Raw genomic sequence first — 27,639 nt, 5'->3', positions numbered from 1 at the left:
CTGGACAGGTAATAAACAGCATATGTGTGGTATTCTAGTACAGACAACACCTGCTGCTAATATTACCTGATCGATTCACTTGAATACTTAGAATGAAAATACACCAAATCTAAAATTCTAAATATATAATCAGAGTTTAATAACATCATTGATTCATCTTCTGGATTATGAATTACACCCACCCCCCTCCCACCCTCTCCCCTTCACCTCTGTCCCAAAAATTTGTTGACCTCTCAGAACTAAAATAGACAAAGCAACCAGAAAAGATAGCTTATAGGAGAAAAGATTAACCTGATGGACACGTGGCCTAATCTGTTGTGGGAGAAGGCAAAATACCAGGCTCCTGTAGTTAGACCAGTGGTTCAGTTCAGACTTTCCAATTCTTTTCTGGTTGCCCTAGAGCATTCATTTGAGTGGTTTGTGGCACAGTTAGTATTCGCAGAGCACTCAGAGTGTTAACAGTGCTACAACAGTATCAACGCTAGGTAATGATTTTGGCAAACTATCATTTGCCACTCAGTGGGACGAGGGCCAGACCAGTTCGGAGAAAATACGAACCAACTTTCAACCCAGAACACAAAAATCAGAGCCTTTAAGAAGAGATTTGGGAAAGAAAAAAGGAAAAACAAGAAAAAAACCAAGTTCCATTAACTTCTTTTTTTGGTTTGTTTTCGGCTTAATTTCCCTGCAGAGCCACCCTCCAGGTTTCCTCATTCCAGGTGGGGAGGGACGGAAAAGTACCGAGACAACCACCAAAGAGATTAGCTGCCCTCACCAGCTGTCAAGCTCCCCACCACCACCACCAACCCCAGGCCCTTAGGGAATACCAGAAATTATCATGAGCTTTCTCAGGTCCAAGATTTCTAAACCAAAGTAGCATTGGAGAAGTCTCTTAATGTCAAAGTGATGGTCCAACCTGAGCGGCCAACGTCATGGTTCACCCCACCACTACCAAGACAGCGTAGTGCCTTGAGGCCCAAACTCCACAGAGAGATGCTGGCACAGAGAGTTTTATACGCAAAAAGGAATCGGGGGTGTTCCCATCAAAACACGAAACCCTGCTGGCAAGGCTTGAAGTGACGGTCCGGCGTCTTCCATTCATGAAGATAAAGGTGAGAGGGCGATACTGGGGGGGGAGGGGAGGGGGCCTCGGGGGGAGCACAACACACACGGGTTCCTCTCTCTCTCTCTCCCCCCCTCTTTCATACGGCCTCGACCCGCGGAAACCGCTTCCAAAAAACGCAGCCTGGAAAGTCGTAGAAAACAAACAGAATGGAAACAAACTTCCCCTTCCCTCCCACCCCCACGACCTGAATATTCACGAGAAGAGAAACACCAATTTATACAAAAAAAGGAGGAAAAGAAAAAAAGAAAGAAAGAAAACAAAAAAAGGCAATTAAAACCCAAATATTTACAAACGAAAGGAACGCCTTCTTGGGTGGCTGCTGTCAGAGGCACCTGACCAGCTGCCGTGTGTTCTGGATTGCAGATCGCTCTGGTAATTTGTTTGGTTTCTTTCTTTCTTTTTGTTTCTTTTCTTTTTATTTCCATTTTTATTATTATTCTTTTTATTTCCTTTTTTTTTTTTTCCTTTTTATTTCCTTTTTTTTCTCTTTTTTTTTTTTTTTTTCTTCTTTTCCTTTTTGTCCTTGTCACAAGAGAAGAGGGAAAGGATAAAAAGTTCCCTTACCCCAAAGACTAAGGGGTGGCATTACAAAGACTCTCCCCCTCTTCCCTCCTTAATGTCCTCAGTGAAATATAAGAAAATAGTCCCCTCACCAAGTCTGCCCGCCCTCTCCTCACGCTCCTTGACTTTACAGGCAAATCCCACCCTCCTCCCACCCTTGCTTTAAAAAATAAATAAAATAACTAGGTAAATAAATAAAAGGCCTTCCATTGGCTTGAAAAGAGAAAGGTGAGATAAAATCAACCAAGAGTGTGGTGAGGCATGTGGGAGAGGTGGCTTTCAGCTCCAAGAAAAGTGGCTCGTGAAGACGGGGCTGCCACCTCCTTTCAGAGTCAGTCCTCCACAGCGTCCCCACGTGCTCAGCTAAGGGCTCTCCCAACCCTTCCCCTGGTAAGCCACACTCATTGAGACACTGAGATAGACCCAGGATAAATAGGAGAGACTTTGCCATGTCTCTCAGGACCAGAGAGGTTGGCCCACACCACCACTTCAGGAGAAAGAAGACACATGAAAGAGGAGTTCAGCTTCTCACTCCTACCATTGCTCACTTTCTTTTAGTTTAACTTGCATCTGAAATGATACAATGGGAAAAAAAAACCCAAACACTCTCTTTTTGATACTAGGTGCACCAGGAAAGCTGTCACTACAACTGCAGGGATAGGAAACCTTAGGCTATTCCAGCTTTGCACTTGTGCTAGTATCTCTCTCTCACACAGAGGCACAAGTACACGTACACACGCATCTCAGCCTTGCACATCTTGTCTTCAGCCCTCATCAGAAGTTTCTGTGACCTCTGACATTTATTCAAGCACACCCCTTCCCAGGAAGACAAGCAGTGTCCTTCCCCTGTACATTCAATAGTAAATATACACATGTAATTCCCACAGCCTCCTCCCATTTCCACATGTGCAAGGAGGCATTGAAACAGTCCAAAAGCACCACCGCCACCACACGCACCCTTTCACGGCAATGTTTTTTTCCTCTCCAGCACCATGCCAGCATTGGCAGAGGATACCCTCTTGATTTTGTTCCAACCTGCTGGCCAAGGTTATGGAGGGCAGAAGGATGAAAACCCTTCTTTCCTTTCTCCCCTCACTGGAAGGACATGCCAAAAGAGGCTTGGTGTGCCCTGAAGTGACAGTGACAAAACTCCCCACCTTTCCCTATGCTTTAGCTCCGTTCCACTGTGTTTGCTATCCAGACACCTTAGAGGATTGTGGGTTTATTTTGCTTTCTCCACAGACATTTCAAGTATAAAGTTATCGCATACACTCGCATGTAGACTAGCCCATGCTGCATACTGCTCCCACCCTTGAAGTATGTCACAACTGGCAAGCAGTTCACAGCTAACAAACCAACCCTGCACCCAAACTCCTCTCATTTCAGTGCAAACCAGCATCCCCTGTCAGAGATCCCAGCAACCTCCCTGACTCCAGGACTGCTTTTCCAAACTCAGACCCCACTCCCTTTTCATCTCTCCCATTGGTCTGCCACAGATTCAACAGCTGTAACAGCCATCATGAAACCTCTAGCCAAATCCACAGACAAACCTTCTCTCTCTCTCTCTCCCCCCACAACTCCCAACAGACAATTCAAAATTTTAGCATAAAATTTCTCAGCATATACGCAAATATATATATATATATTTCAGCCCTAAACCCCCATAGTCTTCACAAAATAATGTAACGAGAACCTCGGTATAGCTAACATAGAAGTGCATCATCAAGTCAGTCGTGTTATTCTCCCTTCACTTTCTCCATCTATCCAAACATTACCCTTTTTTAGGCAGTTTTAGGAAGAGTTGCCTGAGCAAGCACGTTTTCCTGCATGTCCATTACACTGCTTCTGCTGTCTCCTCCTGCCACACGCACGTGTGTGGCCGCATGCCTTTCTTTGCCGGGAGCCAGCAAAAGTGAAACGCTAGAGTCACTGCCACTCCCCCTCAGCCCTCCCCTTCCCTGCCTTCTTCTCCGCTTCCTGAAATCACGAGCAAGGATATCCAACTCTGACGTCACTGTAAAGTGCAATGGCCAGGAATGGAGGAGAATGGAAGGAGCAAGAATGTGGAAAAAGAGATAAAAGGGGAAGGGGTGGGGAAGAGGAGGAGGAAGAGGGGAAACCAAAGAGGTGGCACTTGTCACCAGTGCTGCACTACTCAGAACTCCAGTATCCTACAAAGTAAGGACAATCCAGGAGAGTAGCCGATGGGATTGGCCCCACCCCACCCTCCCACGCTCCACGTACATTCCCAGTCCCTCCCCGCGATCTTCCCCTCTCACTCAAACATCAGACTCAATACTGGAGAGTTTCTCATAAACATGCCCGTTGCTGGAGCCATTGAAAGCCCTGGGGTTTTTGTTGTTAGGCACACAGGGGTTGGACTGGTTCCCTATACAGATGTCCTTCTGGAAACGGGCTGGCACAGCCCCATGAAGGGCCGAGACCACCGGCTTGTTGGTGGTGACGATGGCTCGGAAGTCTGGCCTGGCTTTGGGCCCTCCTGCCACCACAGGCTGCCTGAAGAAATAAGATTTGCTGCCGTGGAGCAAGCATTGGTCATCCCCAAAAGTGGGGATGAAAGGGTTTTGGGTGACCCGGTCGGGGTAGAGCGACTTGCTGAGCATGTAGCCCCCGCTGCTGCCGGGGTTGTTGTGGTGGTGGTAGCTGGTGGCGGGCACTGAGGACTTGTTGTTGGCAAAGGTGGTCTCACTGGCTGGCATCTCAAACATGTGGGCGTAGGGGCTCCCCTCCATAAAGCGGCCCTTGTCCTTGAGGCTGACGCTGCGGGGGGCCAGGGCCGAGTCATCCTTCTGCAGGTCCACAAAGGTGTCATAGGAGTGCTGCCGGCGGAGCTTGTTGCGGTTCTTCTTCTGCACCTTGGAGGCAGAATTGGAAGGGCTTTGAGGATATTTGGAGGAGGAGGTGGCACTAGTGGCCACGGGCACAGGGGCAGGCGGCTGGTCCAGCTCTTGGAGTGAGTTGTCCTCACTGATGTCGTACAGGTTACCTGCTTTCTTGCAGGCCTCGCAGCGGATGCAGGCCTGGCGGGTGGAGTTCTGCCCCACCACCGATGGCGTGTAGTTGTGCAGTTTAGAAGGGCAACTGCGGCAGAAATTAGCCCCGGTCCGGTCCTCCCAGTCTAGGTTGGTCAGATTCTTCTCCCACGGTGCCGGGACCCCACTCACAACGCCATGCTTGTGCTCATTGCCTCCACCAAACTCGCCCGAGCCATGCTTGTGGTGGGCCCTGTTGGTGCAGGATCCACCCCCTCCTCCTCCTGTGTCACGCTTGAACTCATCTCCTCGCTCTTTGTAGATATCCGTCAGATCCACGTGTTCCCAGTGTGGCGAGTTCTCCTTGGCCCTAAACTGGTCCAGATAGAAGTCCCGTAGCCCTTCCTTGTCCCTGAAGTAGCGCTTGTGGTCCGGCGAGCGAGGCGGGCGCCGGCGGTAGGACAGTTCTATCTCATCAAACTCCCGCCGGGACTTGGCAGAGGCCGGGCGCTTCTTCAGGCTGTCCTTGTACTGCTGCTTCCGCCGCTTAGCCGCATTGCCCTCAATGTTGCCATAGGTGACTGTGTGAGTGGAAATGTCAGAGACGTCCGAGCGGATCAGGTCATCGTGGGCCCCGCTGCCCCCGTAGCGGTCGCCCTTGAAAGAGAACTTCCCATAAAGGTCACCCAGCTGGCTGTGCTTGGCAGGGGGTAATCCCAAGTCCAAGGGCTTCTTCCCGATGGACCGTGACTGGGCATTGAAGGGCGGGTTGTCACAGTCGTAAAGCCCGTCGATGGAGCTGGTGCTGCCAATGCTGTGGGGGCGATGGTGGTGGTGGTAGTGGTCCTGATACACGTTGCTGTCCTTCAGCTGAAGGTTGCCAAAGGTCCTTTCCACCTCGCTAATATAGTCACTAAAGAGGTTCTCCTCACAGGGTGGGTTGTTGTAGGACTTGCAGTCTGAGTGGGTGAAGCTGCGGCGGTGCTCAGAGATATCATAGACTGAGGATTCACGGCGGATAAAGTCCAGGGCACTCTGTGGTGAGCCGTTGACTCCTGACAGGTTGGCCATGTTCTTGGCTGTCCGAAGCAGGCGGAGGATGTTGGAATGGGTATTGTTCATAGTTGCCGTGGGAGAGTTCATTGCTGACTGGCGTTCCTCGATGGCCACACCATGGATGCAGCTGTAGATACCCTGAAAGGAAAGAAAGCAGGAAGGTCAGTGGCCCTGCAAAGAACACACAAAAGGGGACCTAAGACTGGGGAGCACCCTGTGCAGTAACAGTATGTTCCTGTAGGACAGCAAGGCCTGTCAGACTTCCATCGTGAAGCACAATGAAATCAAATTAAATCAGACCTGTTCTACCAACCCCTACTGCTCTGCCCCTTTTTTGCCCCTCGCATTTTTCCTTCCCCTCCTTTCCTCGTCCTGTGTTTTGCTTCATGTCCTATCTGTAGGATGTAAGGATACCTACCTGCATCTGTTAGAGTTACTGAGATCCAGTGAGTGTAACATGGAATTGCAAATGGGGAAAATAATATTCTTGGAAACAAAAGCACCAAGAAAAATGATTTTGTGAAGCTGAGAGGAAAAAAGTCTGGTTTGGCCCTTGAAATTCATCTGGACATCAGTGAATCAACAAGAAAGGAGCTATCTTAAGAAGGGAACAGCTTCCTTTGTCATAAACTTAGCTACATTAATAACCAGTATGGATTAGAAAAGGAAATGGAGAAAGGGAATGGCTGTCAAATAGGTATTTAGGTTTTTTGCATCTGGTTGAGTGAGGTACAATAGAATATTTAATTGCATTCTGTCAAATTTAACAATGATAACAGGCTCCAAATTGGCATCCCTGAAAGCATAAGTCCTCTATTCAACCTCAAATCAGACAGTAGAAGTGCTTGATTCCTCCACATTCCCTACGACTTCATTCAATCTCTGACACAGGCTGTTTGCAAGGGCTAACCCAAGGAGCAGAAGGAAAAGGGCTCATTTATTCCCTAGCCTGCTAAATGACACTTGCTGTTTAATGTCAGTTGTGAAACGGACACCATCACATTGTGTTACCACAATTTCTCAGCAGCTAGTGGCTGACTAGCATTTCTCAGACTTCTCACCAACCTGCCCACCCAACCACATAACCCCAGAATGAAAGAACCTGTACTTTGCTAAGGAACACCATAAAAGCCATCCCCCATCTCATCTTCAGAGTAAACCAGGTTAGAAACTAATAACGTAGGGGAGGCTGTACCTCTGCACTCAAAACATTTTGTCATTTCTCCTCAATGATATATTATGTAGCAATTATATATTCCTTGTACAATCAAAGATAATTCTGTTACCTAGGACACTGAGGTCAAAAATGCCAAAAGTTGACTTCACTTCAGAATGGACCAGAGCAAGGGACCAGTGGCTTGAAAGAAGGGAAGAAAGCTCTAAATGGAGCATTGCTCCCTACACTACTCAGAAATGACTGGAATCTGCTTTAAATGTAAATATTATGCCCTATGGCAGATTTGCATACAGCAATTGCTAAGTTTATGTGGCCATCCTTTCTGTACGGTTTAGGGCATGGCTTTTGGTTAGGGATTTCTGACTGTCAATGATAGCACACTTCTAGTTAACATAAGGTCAGCTGAAAAGCTTAATATGGAGGCCAATGAAAAAACTCTTGGATTTCCAATCACGTTATCCACCATTACTTGGTCCTCAAACACAGCCTCCTCACAACTTACTTTAGAGCAGTAGACAGTTACAGTGAACTCCTCTTTCTACTGCATTTTCATTTGCATTTTCATGACCATAATCCAGCAGAGACCACAAATGTCACAGAAACACATTAGAGGCTCTTGAAACATTAACAGTGAAATAATGCCAGCCTTTATCCTGCAGACCACCACTCTGTGCCAACTGGGGGTGAGACAGTCTGGATGGATTTCCCCATCTCCAATACCTAGGACTGCAATAAGCCTCTATTCCTCCCCAATAGCTAATGACACTCACCCTGCTGATGGAGAAGACCACACCAGGCTTGCCAGAGCAGACACCCATGAAGCAGTGGCGGAACTGCCAGTAGAAGAGATGCTCACAGATGAAAGTGATGAGACTGAGGGCCATGGCTGCTCCCAGCATGTAGAAGACACCTGCCATGTTATCTATATCCAGCTGGCTGCTCATAACCTCATTCTTCTCATTGTGACAAATGCCAGTGAGCCAGAGCGCTTCCAGCTCCTCCATCTCCCCTAGAAAGACAGGAAGTAGGGAAGAAGGTTACATGGCTGCTCAAAGAGCTTAAACTGGGGCAGACTGAAAGCTCAAAGCTGCTCTAAGGCAATTTCCAGATGCTCTATATCCACATCTATCATGCTCATGAAATATCCCAACTGCCCTTCTGATAGGGGAAAGTGTCATTTTTCACAGAAAACACGAGAGGATTTTTCCACAGCCAGATGTTAGCTACAAAAAGCTGTACCACGGGGATACATCTATGATACTTGTCAAATGTCCACAGAGAAATGCTGAAAAAGTTTCCCACCAGATTACTGAAGACCTGGCCTCACAAATCAATGACTGACACAGGTAGGCAAAAATGAGTCTCTTCTAAATGAAAGCACTGTGCACTTCAAAACTCAAAATGTTGATTTTTCCTTTTTTTTTTAATCAAAATGTCTGCTTTTGAGTTTGTTTCCACAGGTCATTAAAGTGAGCTGCAATGCTCCCAAAAATATCTGTGCATTTTTATTTGTTTTCCTTCCCTTCAATTTTGTCCACACTCAACACTTTCAAGCCATTTGACCAATCAAAAATCCTACTAATTTGTAGCAGCTAGGAACAAATGTTCTGTAGTCTAATTTTATACTCCACTTACTCCCATTATGGTTTTTTCCTGAGAGGAGGGAGAGGGAGAGAAACAAACACACAGAGAGACTGAGACATTCAGAAACAAACTCATTTTGCAGGTTGCCAATTCTCTTCATGCTGTTAGGAAAGTTAGATTTTCACATTTTCAAGCTCCAGTCCAGTGACAAGAGGGAAAACAACAAAAAAAATCTTTATATTTATGCAGTGCCCTAGCAGAGTCTTTACAGATTTATGGAGAACTTAGGTCTTTTTCTGAAATAATACATACTAGGCTGTTTAGGAGACGGAATGCCCTATCCATCAATTGGCCAGTTTTCTACTGAAGTACATCAGAGTGATGTTCTTTCCATATTTATTAGACAATCTGTTATATTCAGATTTCAGGGGGAAAATATTTTACAAATAAAATAACCTGTGAATTTTATGAATCATAGAATTGTCAAGGTTGGAAGGGACCTCAAGAATCATCTAGTTTCAACCCCCCTGCCATGGGCAGGGACACCTCACACTATATCAGGTTGCTCAGAGCCACATCCAGCCTGCCCTTCTAATCCACCAGGGATGAGGCTTCTACCACCTCGCTGGGCAACCTGTTCCAGTGTCTCACCACCTGCATAGTGAAAAAACTCTTCCTGACATCCTATCTGAATCTATCCACTTCTAGTTTTGCTCCATTCTCCCTAGTCCTACTGCTACCTGACATCCTAAAAAGTCCCTCATCAGCTTCCTTGCAGGCCCCATTCAGATACTGGAAGGTCACAATAAGGTCTTCTTTGAGTCTTCTCCCAACTGAATAGCCCCAAGTCTCTTAGTCTGTCTCGATAGGAGAGGTGGCTCCAGCCTTTTGATCATCCTCATGGTCCTTCTCTGGACACATTCCAGCACACCTATATCTTTGTTGTAAGAGGGGCTCCAGGTGGGGTCTCACCAGAGTGAAGTAGAGGGGGCGAATCACCTCCCTCAACCTGCTGGCTACGCTTCTAACATTTACATTTATATATGTAAAAAAGGACACAGCAAGATGTAATGTGAATGGAAAGGGAAAGTCAGGAAAATTTTTCCTAAGAAGGATTTCCTTAGCCTGTTAATACTTTTATTTATTTTTTAATAACAGCAATTTCTTCTTAAAAGATGACATTAGCTAGGTAAGTATAATGTTCTGATTAAATCTCATTCCAAAATACGCCTCCGAGTCTCAAGTCCTTCTAATTAAATCTCACTCCAAAATATGCATCTGAGTCTCAAATCCTTCCTTGTTTTGGGTGTTTGGTTTGTTGTTTTTTTAAAGGTTTTGGAAAATGTGAGTTAACTTTTCTATTCAGATTTTTTTTTTTATCCTTTAATTTTGTACACTCTGCATTGCTTGATCCTGTCTAGAATGATAAAGCATGGGATGACCATGGGAAGTCCAGTATAATTAGTGGGTTTAGTCATGACAAAACCTCAAAGGTAGTGAAATCTTTACACCAAAGATCTTGTTTTTACAAGGCATTCTTCACACAAGGTATTTTTCACAAACACATCTGAGCTGGTTCTATGAAACCTTTAGTGCTTTTGACATTGCTTTTGATATTGAATCAACAACATTAAACAAGTGACATCCTCACATTTTTGGTGCAATGCCTCTAAACAAACCCTTGTTAATGACTTCCTGTTCTCAACTCAAGTCTGAAGCAACAGAGTTAGGGACTTCTGTTTCTTCTGTGTAAAACTTAGTACTTCCTAGGAAAACTCCAATGCCTCTTTTTCTTGTCACTCACCATCTCCAAAAAGCTGTAGAATGGCAAGATCAACCTGGCGCTTCCAGCCTGAGTCCTTTTGGATAGCGATGCCATACCCAGTGGAGGCAAACACTTTCCCACTCCCAATTGTCACCAGCTTGCAGCCTTCATCTCTGCCAGCCATGTAGTTTAGCACTGCTGCATCATAAATGAAAGCATCCAACTTCCTGCACAGGTGCAAGAAAGAAGAGAGGTAGAGTACACAAAAAAAACGTAGAATCTGTGTCAGTTCAAAGATGTTCTCAGGTAATTAAGGCAGAAATTAATCTCTTTCAGCTAGACCACAGTAGGTTGCATCTTCATTTTCATCAGAAATAACTCAAATCTGAGGCTACATTATAAATGAGGGCTGTCTATTTCTTTCTGACTCTTTGATAATCACCATTTCTGATCTGAAAGAAAATTTGGAATACAAACACAGGGCAAGATAAAGATGAATGAAGAGGAAGTTGAGGGGATATATAGTCCTAAGAATAGCTCATACTTCTGTGCTGCCTTTCATCTCAAAAGGAACCTAAAATGCTTTATAAAGTGTATCAATAGCAGATAGCAAAGCAGGAGTTGGACTAAGGAAAAATTATCTCCAATTCAAAATGCTGGCATAACTTAAGTGAGCCACATGGAATTTTTTTAACTCCTCAGTTACTGTGAAAAGCACTGCTGGATCTTTACCGATATAAAGTGGCCACAACAGCAACTTTGTGGTTTACCATATTGAGTAGCGCTCTGGTGCAGAGTGCTTAGCTGAAAACCACATGAAAAATTCTATTTCAATACAGAGAAATCCCTATTATGGCCTGGGACAGCTAGACAGCACAACACACTGATGAGTTCCTTCCTCTCACTGCAGCAAATTGATTTAGGTGTGGGGGGCAGATTCAGGGGGCTGCATTTTCCACACAATCAGAGGCAGCCAACAAGCAAATCCTTCCACTAGATCTGATATGAAGTACTTCCTGGTGAAAGACCAAAGGGTCTTTCATGTGCATATTCTCATACCCAGGCTATTTTTTCAACCCACCCCTTTCACATACATTTTTCCAAGATGGTAATTATCTCAGTTCAAGGGTGTATCTATGAGGAAGTCTGTCCAAGGGTGGTTATGAAGCCAGGATGACATCTACCACAAGTGAAGAGCTCTAGTTCATCCATATATTTCCAAGACACTGCATATTTATTTCCTGGATTATGACTATCCTGGCACATCTACCTTCCCAGGATGGCATCCAACAATGGTACAATCATTTATAATGTGCTGTGTGCCTCTGAACCTGACAAACAGGTTTAAGGACATTCAGTCAATCTGCTAATTAAATTGGCTGAACATCTTCATTTGTGCTTTGGAATGAACTTTCTTGTCAGAGTGCAACAGAAAGATAAGCAAGTATGTGGTCTTTTTTTTCCACTGGGGCTGGGCTCTGACAACCAAAACGGCCATCTCTAGGAGGAAGGCTTTTCAGGTTGGGTCCTTTACAGACTCTCTGCTATCAAAATAGGATGAGCTGTTCAAACATACTTTTTCCTAATGTTTTTCCCCTCACATTTCCCAAAGTACCCAAGGAAATGCTCCCATTTTATATAACTTCCTTATTATTCAAGTGTTTCAGTCAGCCCTTGATACTAAAATATGCTGGAGGGAAGGGCTACTTCCCAACTACTTGCTTCAAGCACACCTTCCATTACGCTAGATTAGTTAGTGATACACTGGGGTGGGATTAGTCTGACAAAGATTGTTGCAGTTTCCTGATTAACATAATCTTTTATACACAGAAGGAGGGAAAACAAAGGGATTTCCAGATGACAGCATAAACACTCTGAATAAAACTTTGTCTACAGAGGTCTGTGGGCTTCTCCTGGGTATGCATAAAGACCCATCAGCATGAAACATCTTAATGAAGTAAGGTCTTTGGGACTAATACACGCAAGGCAAATGGGCACGAGGCAAATGTACACAGGGGTACAGATAATGCTCTCCTTTTACTTATTTATTTTTTAATAGTCTTATAAATTCAGCAAGCCCAGAAACTATTATGCAGATGTCAAAATGAAGCCACAATTATTCTCTTTTACTGTGTGTGGTCTCGGTATACTTTTAAACATGGATGGAGGCTCACTTTCCAAACCTCACCAACTTCTTTCCAGTCAGAAAGTCAGGTTTCTCTGGTGAGCAACCATGGAAGAAGAAAGCCTTACCCAGTCTTCAGTGAGAACAATGCATCATCCACCCCTCTCTGATTGAACTTCACCATGTAGCTGTGCATTTCAGGGTAGTTGTTGCGAATGTTCCTTTCTGTGCTGCCATTGGGAACCGTCCCAAAGCGGAAAGGGGGGGAGAAGTCATTGGGTTTCTGGAACTGGAGAGACAGAAAAAGAAGATTTCTCACAATCTTTCAGCAAGAAGCAGTCATCTGAATGGAAGAGCACATTCTCCTTGGAATGTAATCCTGATTTATTCTACTAGCATGTAGAAAACATTATTGAGAAGATACTATATTGCACTGTTTTCATCACAGGCATCCCCTGTTGGTGCCTAAGAACCAAGAAGTGAATATGAGCACCCCAGACTTCTTGTCCATTTTGGATTAAGTGCATAAAATAGCTAGAGGTTAAAAGGAGGTTAGATAAAAGGGGAAAGGAAAAGGAAAAGCTAACAGCAGCTTTGGAACACAGTCAGTTTAAGGTTGTTCAGTAAAACCTACGTGCATTCTATCCAGTGTCATTTAGTTCCTAAGCATGATCTGTTTCAGCTCTGTAGGTGCCATTGCACATCCTGATCCTGACTGAAGTAGAAAAGCAATTAATGAGGAGAGATGCCTCTCAGAACACCTCACACCCTCTTCACCAAAAGAATGGTCAGGCAAATGCCCTAAATAAATTGTGATTAGTGGCTGCAAGTTACTAGTAACATTTGAAGCCCAGAACAAAGCTGGCAGAGTACTCCAAACCCTTTTGCTGCTCCCAAGAAATACATTCATCATAACATTGTCATACAGCTGCAAGGCTGTGAGATTTTATATGCTACTTGCTTAACTCAAGACATAATCAATGCTCTCTGGGGTTTTATGAGCAGTAAAATTTAGACTGTCAATTATGAAGACTGCTTAAAACCCCTAAAACCAGCAAATGGGAAGAAGCACAGAACTGCAAGCCAGGAACTGAATAAGCAGCAAAGTAAAAGATGCAAAGATAAGTTCAGTGGAGGGAAGCTCCCTCCTTTCTTGATATATCAAACAGCTTGTCTGGTGCTAGTTCTTGACTCCCAACTGTGACTCTGTATTTACACCATCCTGAGAAGGGCACTAAGAACATACTTACGTTAAGACCACAGTTCACCTGGTATATTAATATATGCAGCCATCCTCTATAGTGGAAATGGGCTATAGCTTAAAGTCTATAGTCTATAGCTATACCTTAAAAAACATGTTGGTGACACCTTAAAAATCATGCAGATGACACTTGTTCTCCTGAAAGCCAGTTGGGAACCCAGTCAACTCAGCTGAGGCCAAAGCCACTAAAGCAGTGGCTTTAAAGCACATCAGCAATAAGGCCAACCAAGACCTGTGTCTGGGGGTAGGTGAACACACTGTTCACATCACCTCTTTCTGTGCACCACACAACTCATCTGGCTGTGTAAGGAATCATCTCTCCAGTCTGGATGGTAAGATGGGCTAGCTTGTTCATGCACACAAGCGTGTGAGAGAAGACTCATGTCTTACTGCTTTAAGTCAACAGAAAACATCAGGACTGGGTTCTGAAACAGAGGTTGGCACATCACCAAAAAGAAGAGGCTTCACATAGCATAAAACAGGCAGTAAGGTGGCTCTTTGAAACTTGCCACACTCCCTAGGGATGAGGACAAACCCACAGATATCAAAATCTGTAATGAAAGCAAACTTTGATGGGAGAAAAATCCCTGCAGTGTGCTAAAAGTATTCCTTTTTTACCAAGCTGATTATCACAGCAGCTTAGGGGACCCATCAGAAGAAGGCCATTGCCATGCTAGATGCAAGGGAACAGAGCCTTCCCCATGACATTCTCAAACAGGAGTTTGCAAAGTGGGCAGGTTGTTTCCCCAAAGCTTGCCGGAGCCAGCCTTGAAGACAGATGGGGCACCCCCCATCACCAATAGAATAAAGTCAGCAGGACAAACAGCAGGCAGCCCCAACCAAGGATGATGTGCCCCCAGTTTCAGCATGTCCTTTGGAGAAGCAGCAGATATGTGAGCCTCTCTCTGGGCTCAAAGGCTGTCAAGAGAAGATGAGGCCCCAGCCAGTGTTCACCCTCCATTATCAGTGAAAAAATCTCTAGTCTCATTTGCTTCCATCACTGTGTCTATCAACCAGAATAAGAAGGATTATAGAGTCAGGCTGAGCTATGATAAAGGAAGCAATCCCACCTCTGAACCATTTGTTGTCCACTCTTAGAAGCTGTGGCAGTTTTAGGCTATGCCTTTAAAAATTAGCTGCAGATTTTGAGCAGAAAAGTAGAAAAATGCAAACAATTCACTATTGGGTGCAAAAAGGGAAACAAAAGATTATTCTAAATGAATTTCATTGGCCAGAATGTGTGGGATGGATGCAGATGTACCCTAACAATCTTGCACATTGCATTTCATTCCCATTCCTTCTTTTCTTCTCTGGTCTGGCTGTTCTGCTGGGAGGATAACGTTTCTGACCTTGAGATAAGGGTAAAACTGCTTTCTTCCAGCTTCTCTCTCTCTTTTGGTACAAAGAGGTTTGGGAGGTTTTGGGGGGAGTGCAGCAGCTTCCCTGGTCGTTTTGACCAGGGGGGTTTCCTTGCTGTTTTCTGATTGTAAATACCTGTATAGTATGGTAAATACTGCATATTTTTGTACACATTCATTGCATTCCATTGTAGAGTGTAGTTTTTGCTTTGTAAATACAGCTGCCATTTGCTTCCAACTGAGCTGGTCATGCTCAGGTAATGTGAATGGGAAACTTTAACCCACCACAGAAACCAGAGGTGAAAGATTCCATATTTAACTTTTAACCTCCTGGACAATCAATAAATAAATTAAAATATTCCTCTTGAAGGAAATTACTGGGTTTGGCAACTGGAAAAAACCCAATTCTAGAGGAATCTCCAAAGACTGCTGCATCTTTCTGACTTCACTTCTGTCCCAGACAGCTCATTCTGAAGGAACAAGACAACATACAAGCCTTCCCAGAAAATACATGGGACAGATTAGGAATGAGTGTGTTCTCTCCTAGCAACACAGTGGAGGAACATGTGTGGAGGAATTGGAGAAGATCCATAAGGAGGAAAGTTAATTGACATTGCTGTCAAAGAGTTCAGTAAGGAAAGCCACTTGTGAGGCCTCTCACAGAGGCTAGGAAAATGAGCCTGGTCAGACATGTCAGCCTCAGGGAAGCAGGGCACTTTGGCAAGCTCATCTAGGAGGAGTCTGAGAGACACGAGATAGCAGCTGAGGCACAATGCAGGGCCATCACATGGAGGTAGCCTGTGCAGAGGTAATCTCAATGCCTCTGTAAATATTGACAAAGGAATTAACCACAGAAATGGTTAGAATTTAGATTAGAGAGAGAACTCTCACATCATTTCATGTAAATGCTTCTGCTGCCATAGCCCTAATTCACAGCTACTGTACTCCAGGCATCTGCAAAGAGGAGTTTTGTCAGGCTCTGACAAAGAATTGTGATAACAGGGGAGGGGAAGGTAAGTTACTGCACCAGTTGCTGAGCAAACCCAGCTGCAGAGAGTCACAGGGAGTGGCAAAAGGGGTTGTACAGGAGGATCCACACCTGTAGGAGTCCCACATCACACTTCCCTGCAGCAGGAGCCCTGTCCTGCTGTCCAGCACTATCTACCTCAAGGGATCACTGCCTGAAAGGGAGACCACAGGACTCAGCTAGGTGTACCCCACCCTGCAGTCTCCAGCTGACCCACTATGGGACCTAAGTCATGAGATGCTCCCCTTGCGTCCAAGGTGATGTGCCACTCTATGGGCCATGAGAAAAATCTTACGGAGCTCGCTTCACATCAAATGTAGGAGGAAGGTGGATGCTAGGGAAGGGAGTGGGAAGTAGAAAAGGGAAGTGTGCCTGAAGGGCTGGGGTAGCCCTGGGACATGAGACATCTGTGTTCAGAACCCAGCAGTTTGCCTGCCTCTTCAGCCTTTCACTGCACAAATTGAAATCTAGAAGCGTTAAGTCCAAATCTCACCACGGCTTTGGGAAAGCAACCTCTGAGAGTCAGAGAGCAGAAATCCTCCTGCTCTGGAGAGTGATAAACACACAGGCTGGGGGCTATTAGCACATTCAGAGTGAAGAGCCCCTTTCCCACTTCCCCCCACACCTCGCCATGAGAGCTGTCAGCAGCAGCAGCGAGAATGGGTTTAAGTGACTTGTCTGGCAGAGCCGTTTCATTAGCAATTTGGAGCCGTGCCGGGCGGAAAGCAGCATTGTTCTCAGATGTTCGAATATCAATCTGCATAATGAAACAGGTGATAGAAGCTCTTCCCATTCAGGCAGCCGTGATTGGAGGGGATTCAGGGATGAGGGGAAGGGGTTATGTCTAATTGGCCACAATTAATTCGATGAGGTATTTTTTTTTTGTCAATATATTGTCTATTGCCAAATGGTTCCTACAGAAAAGCGCATCTGCACTTATTTATCTGCCTGATGTAGGCCCTGTTTGCACTGTAAAGTGTTTGCCAATAGCATTGAAAGCAGTTTCCCAAACTCAGCAAGCTTTCACAACAAAAAGGCTCCTTTTTATCAGTTGATCTACTTCTACACTGCTTTTACAGAAAGAAAAAGGAGGAAAAAAAAAAAGATCATCCCCTGCTGGATAACTTAATGAGCTGGCAAAACTTGGTGTGAATGCGTGTAGTGCCTTGCCCTTACACAGCTCCTCTGGAAGGGCTCCTTTCCCTTTGCAAGAACCAGGCTTGCAGTTAAAATTTTCTGGCACAGGAAGCTCCACAGTTCTGACCCATCAAACTAAGGTCCCCAGGTTTAGTTCCTTTGTTAGCTGCAAGTCCAAAGGAACTTCAGCCCATGATAGATATTCTGCATTCAGTTTCATTTGCCAAGCTGAGATGCTCCAAGGAATTTCAGAGAATCATAAAATGCCAGGTTGGAAGGGGCCCTAAGGATTATCTGGTCAAGCCTTTCTAGGTAATAGTATAGTTGAAATGAGGTACCCCAGCTGAGTCTTAAAACTGAATCCAGTGAAGGAGAATCCATTATTTCCCTTGGGATATTATTCCAATGTCTGACTGTTCTCATGGTGAAAATTTTTCCTTTGATTCCAATTAGAATCCCCCCCAGGGGTAATTTGCACCCATTGCCTCTTGTCATTTCCATCTGTAAGAAGGAATCTTCATCTTCTTAGTAGCCACTCTTTGTGTGCTGATACATGGCAATAAGGTCTCCCCTAAGCCTTCTCTTCTCAAGGCTGAACAAACCCAGTTCTCCCAGCCTTTCTTCATACAGCAGGGCTTCCAGTCCTTTAATTCACCCTGCAAGCCAGTGTCTCATAGCCCCTGTGTCAGATCTGCCAGCCTCTTTGTGATATTTTGGCTACACTGATGCAACTAAATTTGCTCTAGACTTCTACATGTACACAGCTGAACCTAGCCACTGGACCATTTGGCCCCTGGGACAGTTTCTCCCACCAAAAATACAGGGAGCCAGCTGCTGTGTGACCACCACTCTCTGGAACTTGCTCATCAAGCATCAGTCACAAGCTTTTGCACAGGCACCTATAAGCAGCACTCTGCTTGCTCTTTTGGCAGCTGTACAACCAGCAGACATCTGTTATGGCATAGGCCAAATATCTCTGAAAAACATGGCATTTATTAGTCAGCTGCAACATAAGATTTAGTGACATGAGCAAAGTCCATGCTCAAGTGTATAATTTTAGCACAACCTCTCTGTATTGCCCAAAGATTCCTGATTGTCCCCTCTTGCTCTAGTTTATGAAGACTGTTGAGCAGTTTCTTCTCCATGTCCTTGCATTGGGGCTAAAGAGGCACAGTTATAGAATAGGAATAGGAATAGACCAGGTTGGAAAAGACCTTTGAGATCACTGAGTCCAACCCATCATCCAACACTATCTAATCAACTAAACCATGGCACTAAGTGCCCCATCCAGTCTCTTCCTAAACACCTCCAGTCATGGTGACTCCACCACCTCCCTGGGCAGCATATTCCAATGGCCAATCACTCTTTCTATGAAGAATTTCTCCCTAACATCCAGCCTAAACCTCCCCTGGTGTAGCTTGAGACTGTGTCCTGTTGTTTTGGTGCTGGTTGCCTGGGAGAAGAGACCAACCCCCACCTGGCTACAACCTCCCTTCAGGTAGATGTAGACTGCAATAAGGTCTCCCCTGAGCCTCCTCTTCTCCAGGCTGAGCAACCCCAGCTCCCTCAGCCTCTCCTCACAGCTTGTGCTCCAAATCCCTCCCCAGCTTTGTTGTCCTTCTCTGGACATGTTCCAGCAACTCAACATCTTTCCTAAACTGAGGGGCCCCGAACTGGACACAAGGTGTGGCCTGACCAGTGCTGTTTGTGCAGTTTCCTCAGTCTTTCTTTGCAAGCTGTACTATAGCAAGAGCTGCAACCATTTCTGTTGTTGTCCTTTGGCTGTAGCCAGGAGGTCTTTCTTTGACTTGCCTTTGGCTGGGGAACATACTCTCCACCATACCCAGGACAATCTGATCAGAATTCCAAGAGGGTGAGAGAACATTAAACTAAAAAACCTCTCAGTCAGACAATAAAAGCATTGCTAGTGAGAGTTAATGCACATGATTACTTTCCTCAGTGCCTCTCTATGTTATATAATTTTCCTTCTGTCCTTTAGTCCTGGTATCTGCAGCTTGCAAGTTCTTCAAAGCTGTAACTGTCCTGATCTTCATTCAAGTGGTGACCAGTTTGTTTCTGGAATGTCACTCATCACTGCCAGCACTATCTTCAGGGCTTTTGCTGTATTCTTTTCTTTATCCAGCTGGATCATGCACAGAGGCACATCCACACAACTGGGTCCCACTACCTGTCCTAGTAGAAATGCTCCACAGATTCCCAGCATGGAGCCTTGGTCTGTTGTCACAGGACACTTTTACATTAGCATCTCAGCTAGGAGTGTGCCAGCCCAACAGGGCAGGCAGAAAATCATACTGGAAACTTAGATCTTAGCACTGGTACAGTAATCTGCTAGGAGAGCAGAATAAAGAGATTGTGCTGCTTATTCCTCTATTAGTCATGAATCTCTTGCACAGATAGTGCTCAAGCTTCATTTCTAAAGCATTCCCCTCTGCACAGTTACCTAGTTTTGACATTGCAGACACTTTTTAGTCCCAAGGTGGAATTCACAGCCATTTCTAAGTGACTACAAATTTTCAGATTATCCTTTTATGCTAGCTTCACTTTCCCCTTTTCTGCATTCCCTCACAGGGTAGAGGGTAACCTCTACCTCCTATGCAGCAGCTGGGACTCTTTGCAGGTCAGAATCAAGTCATCACATCAACTCTTCCTGATTGTTTGGCTTAGTCACAGAAATCAGCCCTAAGACTGCAGTCATAAACCCCCAAATTCTTTTATTTACCAAACAAACAATATATCCCTAAACAAAACAACAATCCCAAAGAAAAACAAACAAACAAAAGAAGAATGGACAGTACCCAACCCAATATAAGCCAGTTCTGGGAGGGCAAAAAATCTCTTGTGCTTTCTTAGACTTTGACTTTGTGGTTTATCTTATTATTCAGTACTCAGTGATGTTTCAGATTCTCTGGTCTTGCTTTGCATACTGCATTCACTCATGAATTTCCCAAGATGTGACTAAGAAAGGAGTTATCAGTTAGTGCAGTGACTGCCAGAAAGTTGGAGAAAAATTAAAGTCACTTTTAAAGGAAGATGCAGGGTGGGTCAGACCCATAGGCAAGAAGAAAAATATCAGTAAATGTCTAGTGGTGAAATAGGGACATACATGGGTCAGGGAAGGGAAAGGAGCAACCTAGGGACAATGCAGAGGTGGAGGGGGTGGAGAGGGGGGCAGGTAAAAGCAAAAGAAGGGAGTTCAAATATAGCAACTTTAAAAATAGTTGTCCTTGTAAAATAACTGATGAAAGCAGAGATCCAATTGGTGGAAGAAGCTGCCATCACATGCAGTTATTGCCAGAGCATTGCACACAGTAGGACTGTACAGCCCCTCTGCAAGCTGGATTGCTATGTGCAGATCTGCTCTGTGATGCTTCTGCACAGAGAAGAAGGCTGAAAACCTTGGGCAGTGCAGTGTTGCCCCAAACAGATGGCATTGCAGGGGTCCCACATCTTCCTTGGTCAAACCTACACTGGTCCACACTGGGACCACACTGCCTTTCTGCTGTCCTGGGCATTATGGATACACCAGGCCTGTGGAGCTGTTCCAGGATCAGACTAGCACATATGGACAGAATCAACCATAACATCTGTAGTGGAATCACTGAGCTTCACCAGTCAGAGACAAAAGCTCCTTGCACAGCCCTTACTCTTAGGTGTGGTATCAGATGAGCATAATCATATCTGTTGCAATTAAGTAGGCTATGTATCTAAGCTAAAGTTCACCAAATTTTTGCTATAATCATATCTGTTGCAATTAAGTATCTAAGCTAGAGTTCACAAAATTTTTGCTTACATGCAGGTAGAGGATGGAGATCATCTAATTATCCTAGTATCAAATTGTGCCATACATTCCATTCTTGGAAGTCAGCTTCCTTGGATGCTAAACACCATGGGGCAAAAGCATCTACTGAACAATCTCATTCAAGAGCAGAAGAGAAATGAGTGAGACAGAAAGGTGCCAGTTAGCACACTCATGCTAATATCATTAGAACTGTAGATGTTCACTCAGAGGGAGGAAATTAACTGATGAAAAAGACTTTAGGAGGAGAGGTGGCAGCTAAGTGCAGAGGAGTTTGAAATCTGCTTTGTTTGCACATGAGACAGATGGTTAACATATTATGAAGCAATGAGAAATGCACAGAAGGTATCGTTTGGTAAGGGAACAATTTCATTCTTCATACATTTTCACTAAGACAGGTCAGAGCCTCCTAACTTCTGAGAACTAATAGCAGCCAACCAGCTTCAGCACCCTGTATGTGTGTACCAACCACTGGGCATCAGAGCAAAACCCTGCACAGGTCTGGAAAACCTCACAAAGGTTTCACTGTGTACAGATTTTTCATCCAATTAGAAAAGCTTAATCATCACAGTAGAGCAATTTCTTAAGCACCTCTGCAGGGAGGGAGACAAAGCAAAAAGCACAGCACTTGAGGCATGGCTGCTGGGGCATCCAACACCATCCCAGGGGTGGAAAATAATGCCCTCTATAGCCTTCTGCAGAGAGCTGCTTCCCATCTGCAAGCAACACCACCAGAGAAATTAAAGCCCTGTCACTCCCTTATGAGTCCTGGGGCACTGAGCAGGTATACCTGAAGCAAGCAAGCCTTAAGGGCCACCAAGACTCAGAGAAAGTTTGATTAGCCAAAGGCCTGGGGGAGAAAAGGGCTTCTTTCCACCAGGTGAAGTAAAAATGCTTGGGAAAATAGGAAGTTACAACCTGCCAAGTATTTATCAAGTAAATTCATGTACACATAACTTCAAATGTCATGGTCACTAGGCATGAATAATGAAAGTGCAGAGAGGGGCTGCTGCAGTGGGGTTTTTTTCATTCTATAGATTTCTTCCTCCCATCCTCTTCCCACCAGCAAATCAACCCTCAGCATTCAGATGAAGGAGGCCAGCTCTCATCTCTCAGGCTCCCAAATCCTGGTGGCAGGGTCATTGTCTTTTATTTGACTGCAGAGTGCCAAGTACATTTCTGGCACCATATAAATAATAAATAAAAATATTCATTGCTTCCCTCTCCACTGACTTATACTGATGTGGGACGCAGGACAGTCTATTGCTCCACCCCCCCCAACCTTCTACTTACATAACTCTCCAAAGATGGCTTTTTCCAGACTGCCAAACAATTAGTACAGAAGCAACCAAATTTGTCCAGAGCCTCCAAAGGGTTAGCTCCAAGAGACAGTTAAAAGGAAGATGAAAAGGAGGAGTAAGTAAGGATCAAGACTTAGGAAAGGCCAGGACAACAGTGCAGTGGGGTAGGGTCGAATGGGAATTGTGGCCTTCCAGTATCTGAAGGGGGCCTACAGGAAGGCTGGGGAAGGACTTCTCAGGATCTCAGGTAGTGATAGGACTAGGGGGAATGGAATGAAGCTGGAGGTGGGGAGATTCAGGCTAGATGTGAGGAGGAGGTTCTTCACCATGAGAGTGGTGAAACCCTGGAATGTGTTGTCCAGGGAGGTGGTCGAGGCCCCGTCCCTGGGGGTGTTTAAGAGCAGGCTGGATGAGGCTCTGTCCAGCCTGATCTAGTGTGGGGTGTCCCTGCCCATGGCAGGGGGGTTGGAACTAGATGATCCTTGTGGTCCCTTCCAACCCTGAATGAAACTATGAAACTATGAAAATGGCAAACTAAGGACCATGCCATGGCTTCATAACTGGCATCCATCATTCAGTGACTCCCATCTGTGCCATCAGCAAAGCCCACAGGGTTACCTGTCTCCCTTTCCAGTAATGATCAATTAAAGCTATGGTCTGACTCAGAGTATCCCCTTCTCTTCTATTTTACCTCTCTACATTCTCAACTAAACTGCCTTATAACTACCACTGATCCTGAAAAGTTCCATTACAAGTTTTTACTGCCATTAAAACCCTCCAGATCAACAGAGAAGAGAATCCTGAGAGACTGAGTCAAGGCTAAAGTTTATCACAGCCTCCTTGCATCTCTGTGCTATACAGCGCTGAGCTTAATAAGAAGAGGGAGAATGACAAAGAAAGTAGGACTGAAGCAAAGGGGTGGGGGGGGTGGGGGGGAAGCATGCTTAAAACCCACTGACTTTAAACATCTATAGCTTTAAAAATTACTGAATCACTTCCTAGCACACAGGCACAGAGGTTTGTTCCCTGGATTTCAGAAAGCCTAAAAACTGTGCCAACCCAAAGAGTGCAAAATGACTAAATCTGAGATAAACCTACCCAGCTACAACTGTGACAAATTACCTGCACTCATTTTTATGGAAGCAATAAATGTAAGTTACCAGTTAAAAAGATCTACCACTAACACACAATATGCTGTAGGTACTTTAATAGCTCAGGATTGTCCAGTCCAACTGATAAGCCTGCGCCTCAAAGTTCACCCCTAAACCATATCCCCAAACACCACATCTAAAACAACCTTTAAAGACATCCAGGGTTGGTGACTCAACCACCTCCCTGGGCAGCCCATTCCAGTGTTTGACCACTCTGTGAAAAAAATAGTCCTTATGTCCAGCCTAAACCTACCCTGTTGCAGCTTGAGGCCGCTAAAGAAATTCAACTACCCTACACTGCATCTAGTTGTGTTGTCCCCAGCATAAGAAGGACTTAGAACTGTTGGAGTGAGTTCAGAAGAGTGCCACAAAGATAATCCAAGGGACGGAGCACCTCTGCTATAAGGATAGGCTGAGGGAGCTGGGGTTGTTCAGCCTGGAGAAGAGAAGGCTCTGATGGGAACCTTATAGCTGCCTTCCAATATCTAAAGGGAACCTACAGGGGGGCTGGAGAGGGACTTTTCACAGAATCACAGAATCACCAAGGTTGGAAGAAACCTCAAAGATCATCAAGTCCTACCTGTCACCACAGACCTCATGACTAAACCATGGCTTTCATAAAGGTGTCTATCAATAGGACAAGGGGGGATGGTTTTAAGGAGAGGGAGAGTAGGTTTAGACTGGATCTTGGGAAGAAGTTCTTCAGTATGAGGGTGGTGAGACACTGGAACACATTACCCAGGGAGGTTGTGGCTGCCCCCTTCCTGGAGGCGTCCAAGGCCAGTTTGAATGAGGCCTTGAGCAACCTAGTCCAGCTGAGAGGCATCTCTACCCACAGCAGGGAGGTTGGAGTAGATGATCTCTAAAGTTACCTCCATCCTAAGCCATTCTGAAGTTCTATGATTCTGAGGTTTAAGGGTTTGGGTCTTCCTTATGCTTTTGTTTTGCTGGTCAAGTAAGCTGCATCAGACTCTGCATTTTTTAAAAGGTTCTGGTTTACTCACAAGAGGACTGAGTTGGAAGTAGCATGGTCTAACTTCTGTCTAGCTAACTCATATCACTGTTGAAAGGTCTGCAGATTTTCTGACTTTGGACATGCACATGAAACTTCTTTTGTATGACACAGAAACATGTGAAAGTCAAATGAAAGACAAGTATCTGTTGACAGTACAGTGCACAGTCCCGTGGATGACCTGTGCTGCCTCCAAGTTATCCACTTAGACAATCTTCTCCTTAAGGACCTTACAAGGTACAAGACTGACCCTGCTTTTGGTCTCCTTGGAAAATGCCTAGCTGACAGATACACCTGCTTAGTATTTCTCTTAGACTTCAGAGCAGGTATTTGTGGTACAAAAGCTGCAAGCTCAGTAAAGCATTTAACTTCAATCCTGTGAAGAATAGTCTGTTGACTTTACAGTCTCCACTCATGAGCGCAAACTTAAGCACCTGCTTAAGCATTCTGCATGTTTTGGATCCTCATCCAAATTAGATTTAATGTGCCACAGAGCACAGTGTGGGAAATCATTCATTTTCCAGTTTTATGACCAGGCATCTATTACTGCAGAAATACAGCAGGTTCTTTGCAGGTTTTTTTCAGTGAGGCTTTTGCTTCGTATCAAAAGGAAATGTTTCATTCACCTCAGAAGAACATGTGTTGGTTTGTCTTCCAATTATCTCCTTCTGTCCCTTTCTATTGTTACAGGGGGAAAAAAACAACTTTATTTTTCTTTTTTTTTTTAAATATAGGGCAATTTTATGAGCAGTGACTTTAGAAAATCACAGAATCGTAGGATCAGCCAGGGCTGGAAGGGACCACAAGGATCATCTAGTTCCAACCCCCCTGCCATGGGCAGAGACACCCCACACTAGATCAGGCTGATCAGAGCCTCATCCAGCCTGGCCTTAAACACCTCCAGGGATGGGGCCTCAACCACCTCCCTGGACAACCCATTCCACTCTCATGGTGAAGAACTTCTTCCTCATGTCCAGCCTGAATCTCCCCACCTCCCACTTCATTCCATTCCCCCTAGTCCTATCACTCCCTGATACCCTAAGAAGTCCCTCCCCAGCCTTCTTCTAGGCCCCCTTCAGATACTGGAAGGCCACAAGAATCACCTCAGAGCCTTCTTTTCTCCAGACTGAACAGCCCCAGTCTGTCCTCACAGGAGAGGTGCTCCAGCCCTCTGCTCATCCTCATGGCCCTTCTCTGGACACATTCCAGCATGTCCATATCCCTCTTGTAACAGGGGCTCCAGAACTGGACACAGTACTCCAGGTGGGACAAGTCAAAAACACGTCTAAAATAAATCAAAAATTAATGTGTTTCAAGTATATTAAAATAAGCTACTTAGGCAAACGCCAGAATTTCCCTCTGCTCTCTTATGATCTCCTAGATTAATTTTTTTCTTTTCCCCCAGTAAAACTTTGGCCAATTTTAACTCCAAAAATCTGTCTGTTGAAAAAAAACCCAACAGCTGACCTATGCTGCAGAGACACAGGCCCTTTGTCTCAGCATTTCATTGACACCTGAAAAAGCAGGCAAGTCAAACACATGTGTGTGAAGTTTCAGCAAGCTCTATTAATTTGCAAGCATGCAGAAATCCACTTCTCTCCTTTTCATGTGATCTACAAAATGACCATCTTGATACTTCATTAGCTTCTCTGGCATTTCCAACTAATTTATAGGCACAGATACTATTTTCTTTTAATTAGTATTCTTAACCCACTGCTTTCTAAATAGTTTTATTTCAGTGCCCTGCTGGCTGTCCACATTTGCTGGGTTTTTTATTCTGTTACTACTGCAAAATGAATGAAAATTACATAGAGCTATCAGATTATTTCACTCATTAGTTCATCTTATATAATCTTTCCTGGATTTATTGCCTTCGTTAGACTGAAGCACCTCAGGCACTTGTTTCTCCAACGTGTCTGAAGCTCTCCTGTTATTGGAAATTGGGTTAACCTCTCCTGATTACAGAATCCAAACCCGGGAGCTGACTGCATCATACTGCAACAGGCCAGAGAAACACAGAATTGTTAGGGTTGGAAGGGACCTCTAGGATCATCCAGCTCCAATCCCCCCTGCCATTGGCAGGGACATCTCATACTACATCAGGTTGCTCAGATCCAGCATCCAGCCTGGCCTTAAAAACATCCAGGGATGGGACTTCTATCACCTCCCTGGGCAACTTGTTCCAGTGTCTCACTACCCTCATGGGGAACAACTTCTTCCTAATATCCAATCTGAGTCTACCCATTTCTAGTTTTGCTCCATTCCCCCTAGTCTTATCATTAGCTGACACCCTAAAAAGTCCCTCCCCAGCTTTCTTGTAGCCCCCTTCAGATACTGAAAGGACACAATAAGGTCTCCTCAGAGCCTTCTCTTCTCCAGACTGAATAGCCACAACTCTCTCAGTCTGTCTTCATAGGACTAACCAGCAGGACTTTCACAGGAGGTCAGGGTTGTAACAGCCCCCAACGTGGACCCCAGATGGATGCAGCCCTGCTGGTACTGTCAGTGAGGGACAGAACTCTGGCCAGAGAGCAGACCTGCCCAGCATGGCTCTGCCCCTGCCAGGACCACATCCAGCTGTTTCTCCGCACAAAGTGGAGTCAGCGGGTGCAGGATTAGCATCTGTGCACAAGGAGAGTGGTTCAGCAAGCTGAGAGCACAAAGAGCTGGAAGGGAGATGCTGTCAGAACATGCTTTTGCCTGCAGAACTCACAGGGCCAGTGCTGCTCACAAAGATGAGTGGGTTTCTCCTCCCTCAAATGCCTACAGCTACACTGGCATTAAAAGCTGCAGTCGGAAGTATGATTTAGCAGCTACTGGGATTAACATGTGGGAATTAAGAGCCAGCATGAGGTGGGTTCCTAGGTCAGCTGTGGCACTAGTTTTGGACCAGCTGAGCACAAAGTGGTGGCACTCAGCAGGGTGAGCATCACCTGGGCCAGAGAGAGAGTGGCAGAGGTCACAAAGATCATTACAGGGAGTCTCCCACCACCCTTCAGTCCAACCTATTACCCCAGCAGAAAAGGATCCACTCCAGCCCAGCCCAGATAGGCCTGCTCAAGCACCCACATAGCACAGTGGGGACATGACATTAGCCATTGTCTTGCATGTCATTAGGGAGTACATGCTTGGGTATGGCTAAAATACCATCCAAGTCTTTAGATAGCTAAAGCGTTCCAGCCCAGTTG

At 45.1% G+C, this 27,639-nt stretch overlaps 1 protein-coding gene across 5 annotated transcripts in view; it reads right to left on the bottom strand.

Annotated features, from left to right (window-relative positions):
- Nucleotides 1-202: 202 nt before the first annotated feature.
- Nucleotides 203-27,639, bottom strand: part of GRIN2B (glutamate ionotropic receptor NMDA type subunit 2B) — a 294,512-nt gene continuing 267,075 nt past the window's right edge. For all 5 annotated transcript variants that reach the window (XM_068142627.1, XM_068142628.1, XM_068142629.1 and 2 more), the window contains 4 exons: nt 12,516-12,676; nt 10,302-10,489; nt 7,684-7,922; nt 203-5,874 (listed from right to left, as the gene is read on the bottom strand). In XM_068142627.1, the coding sequence (XP_067998728.1) occupies nt 3,967-5,874; nt 7,684-7,922; nt 10,302-10,489; nt 12,516-12,676 (2,496 nt within the window). In that variant the 3' untranslated portion in view covers nt 203-3,966. The remainder of the gene's footprint in view (nt 5,875-7,683; nt 7,923-10,301; nt 10,490-12,515; nt 12,677-27,639) is intronic.

Source organism: Melanerpes formicivorus, unplaced genomic scaffold, assembly GCF_026170545.1.
Source record: "Melanerpes formicivorus ecotype bairdi unplaced genomic scaffold, bMelFor1.0.p_v2 SCAF_8, whole genome shotgun sequence".
Taxonomy (NCBI): domain Eukaryota; kingdom Metazoa; phylum Chordata; class Aves; order Piciformes; family Picidae; genus Melanerpes; species Melanerpes formicivorus.
The sequence above is the reverse complement of the archived record's forward strand: the minus strand, read 5'-3'. Positions and strand labels throughout refer to the sequence as shown.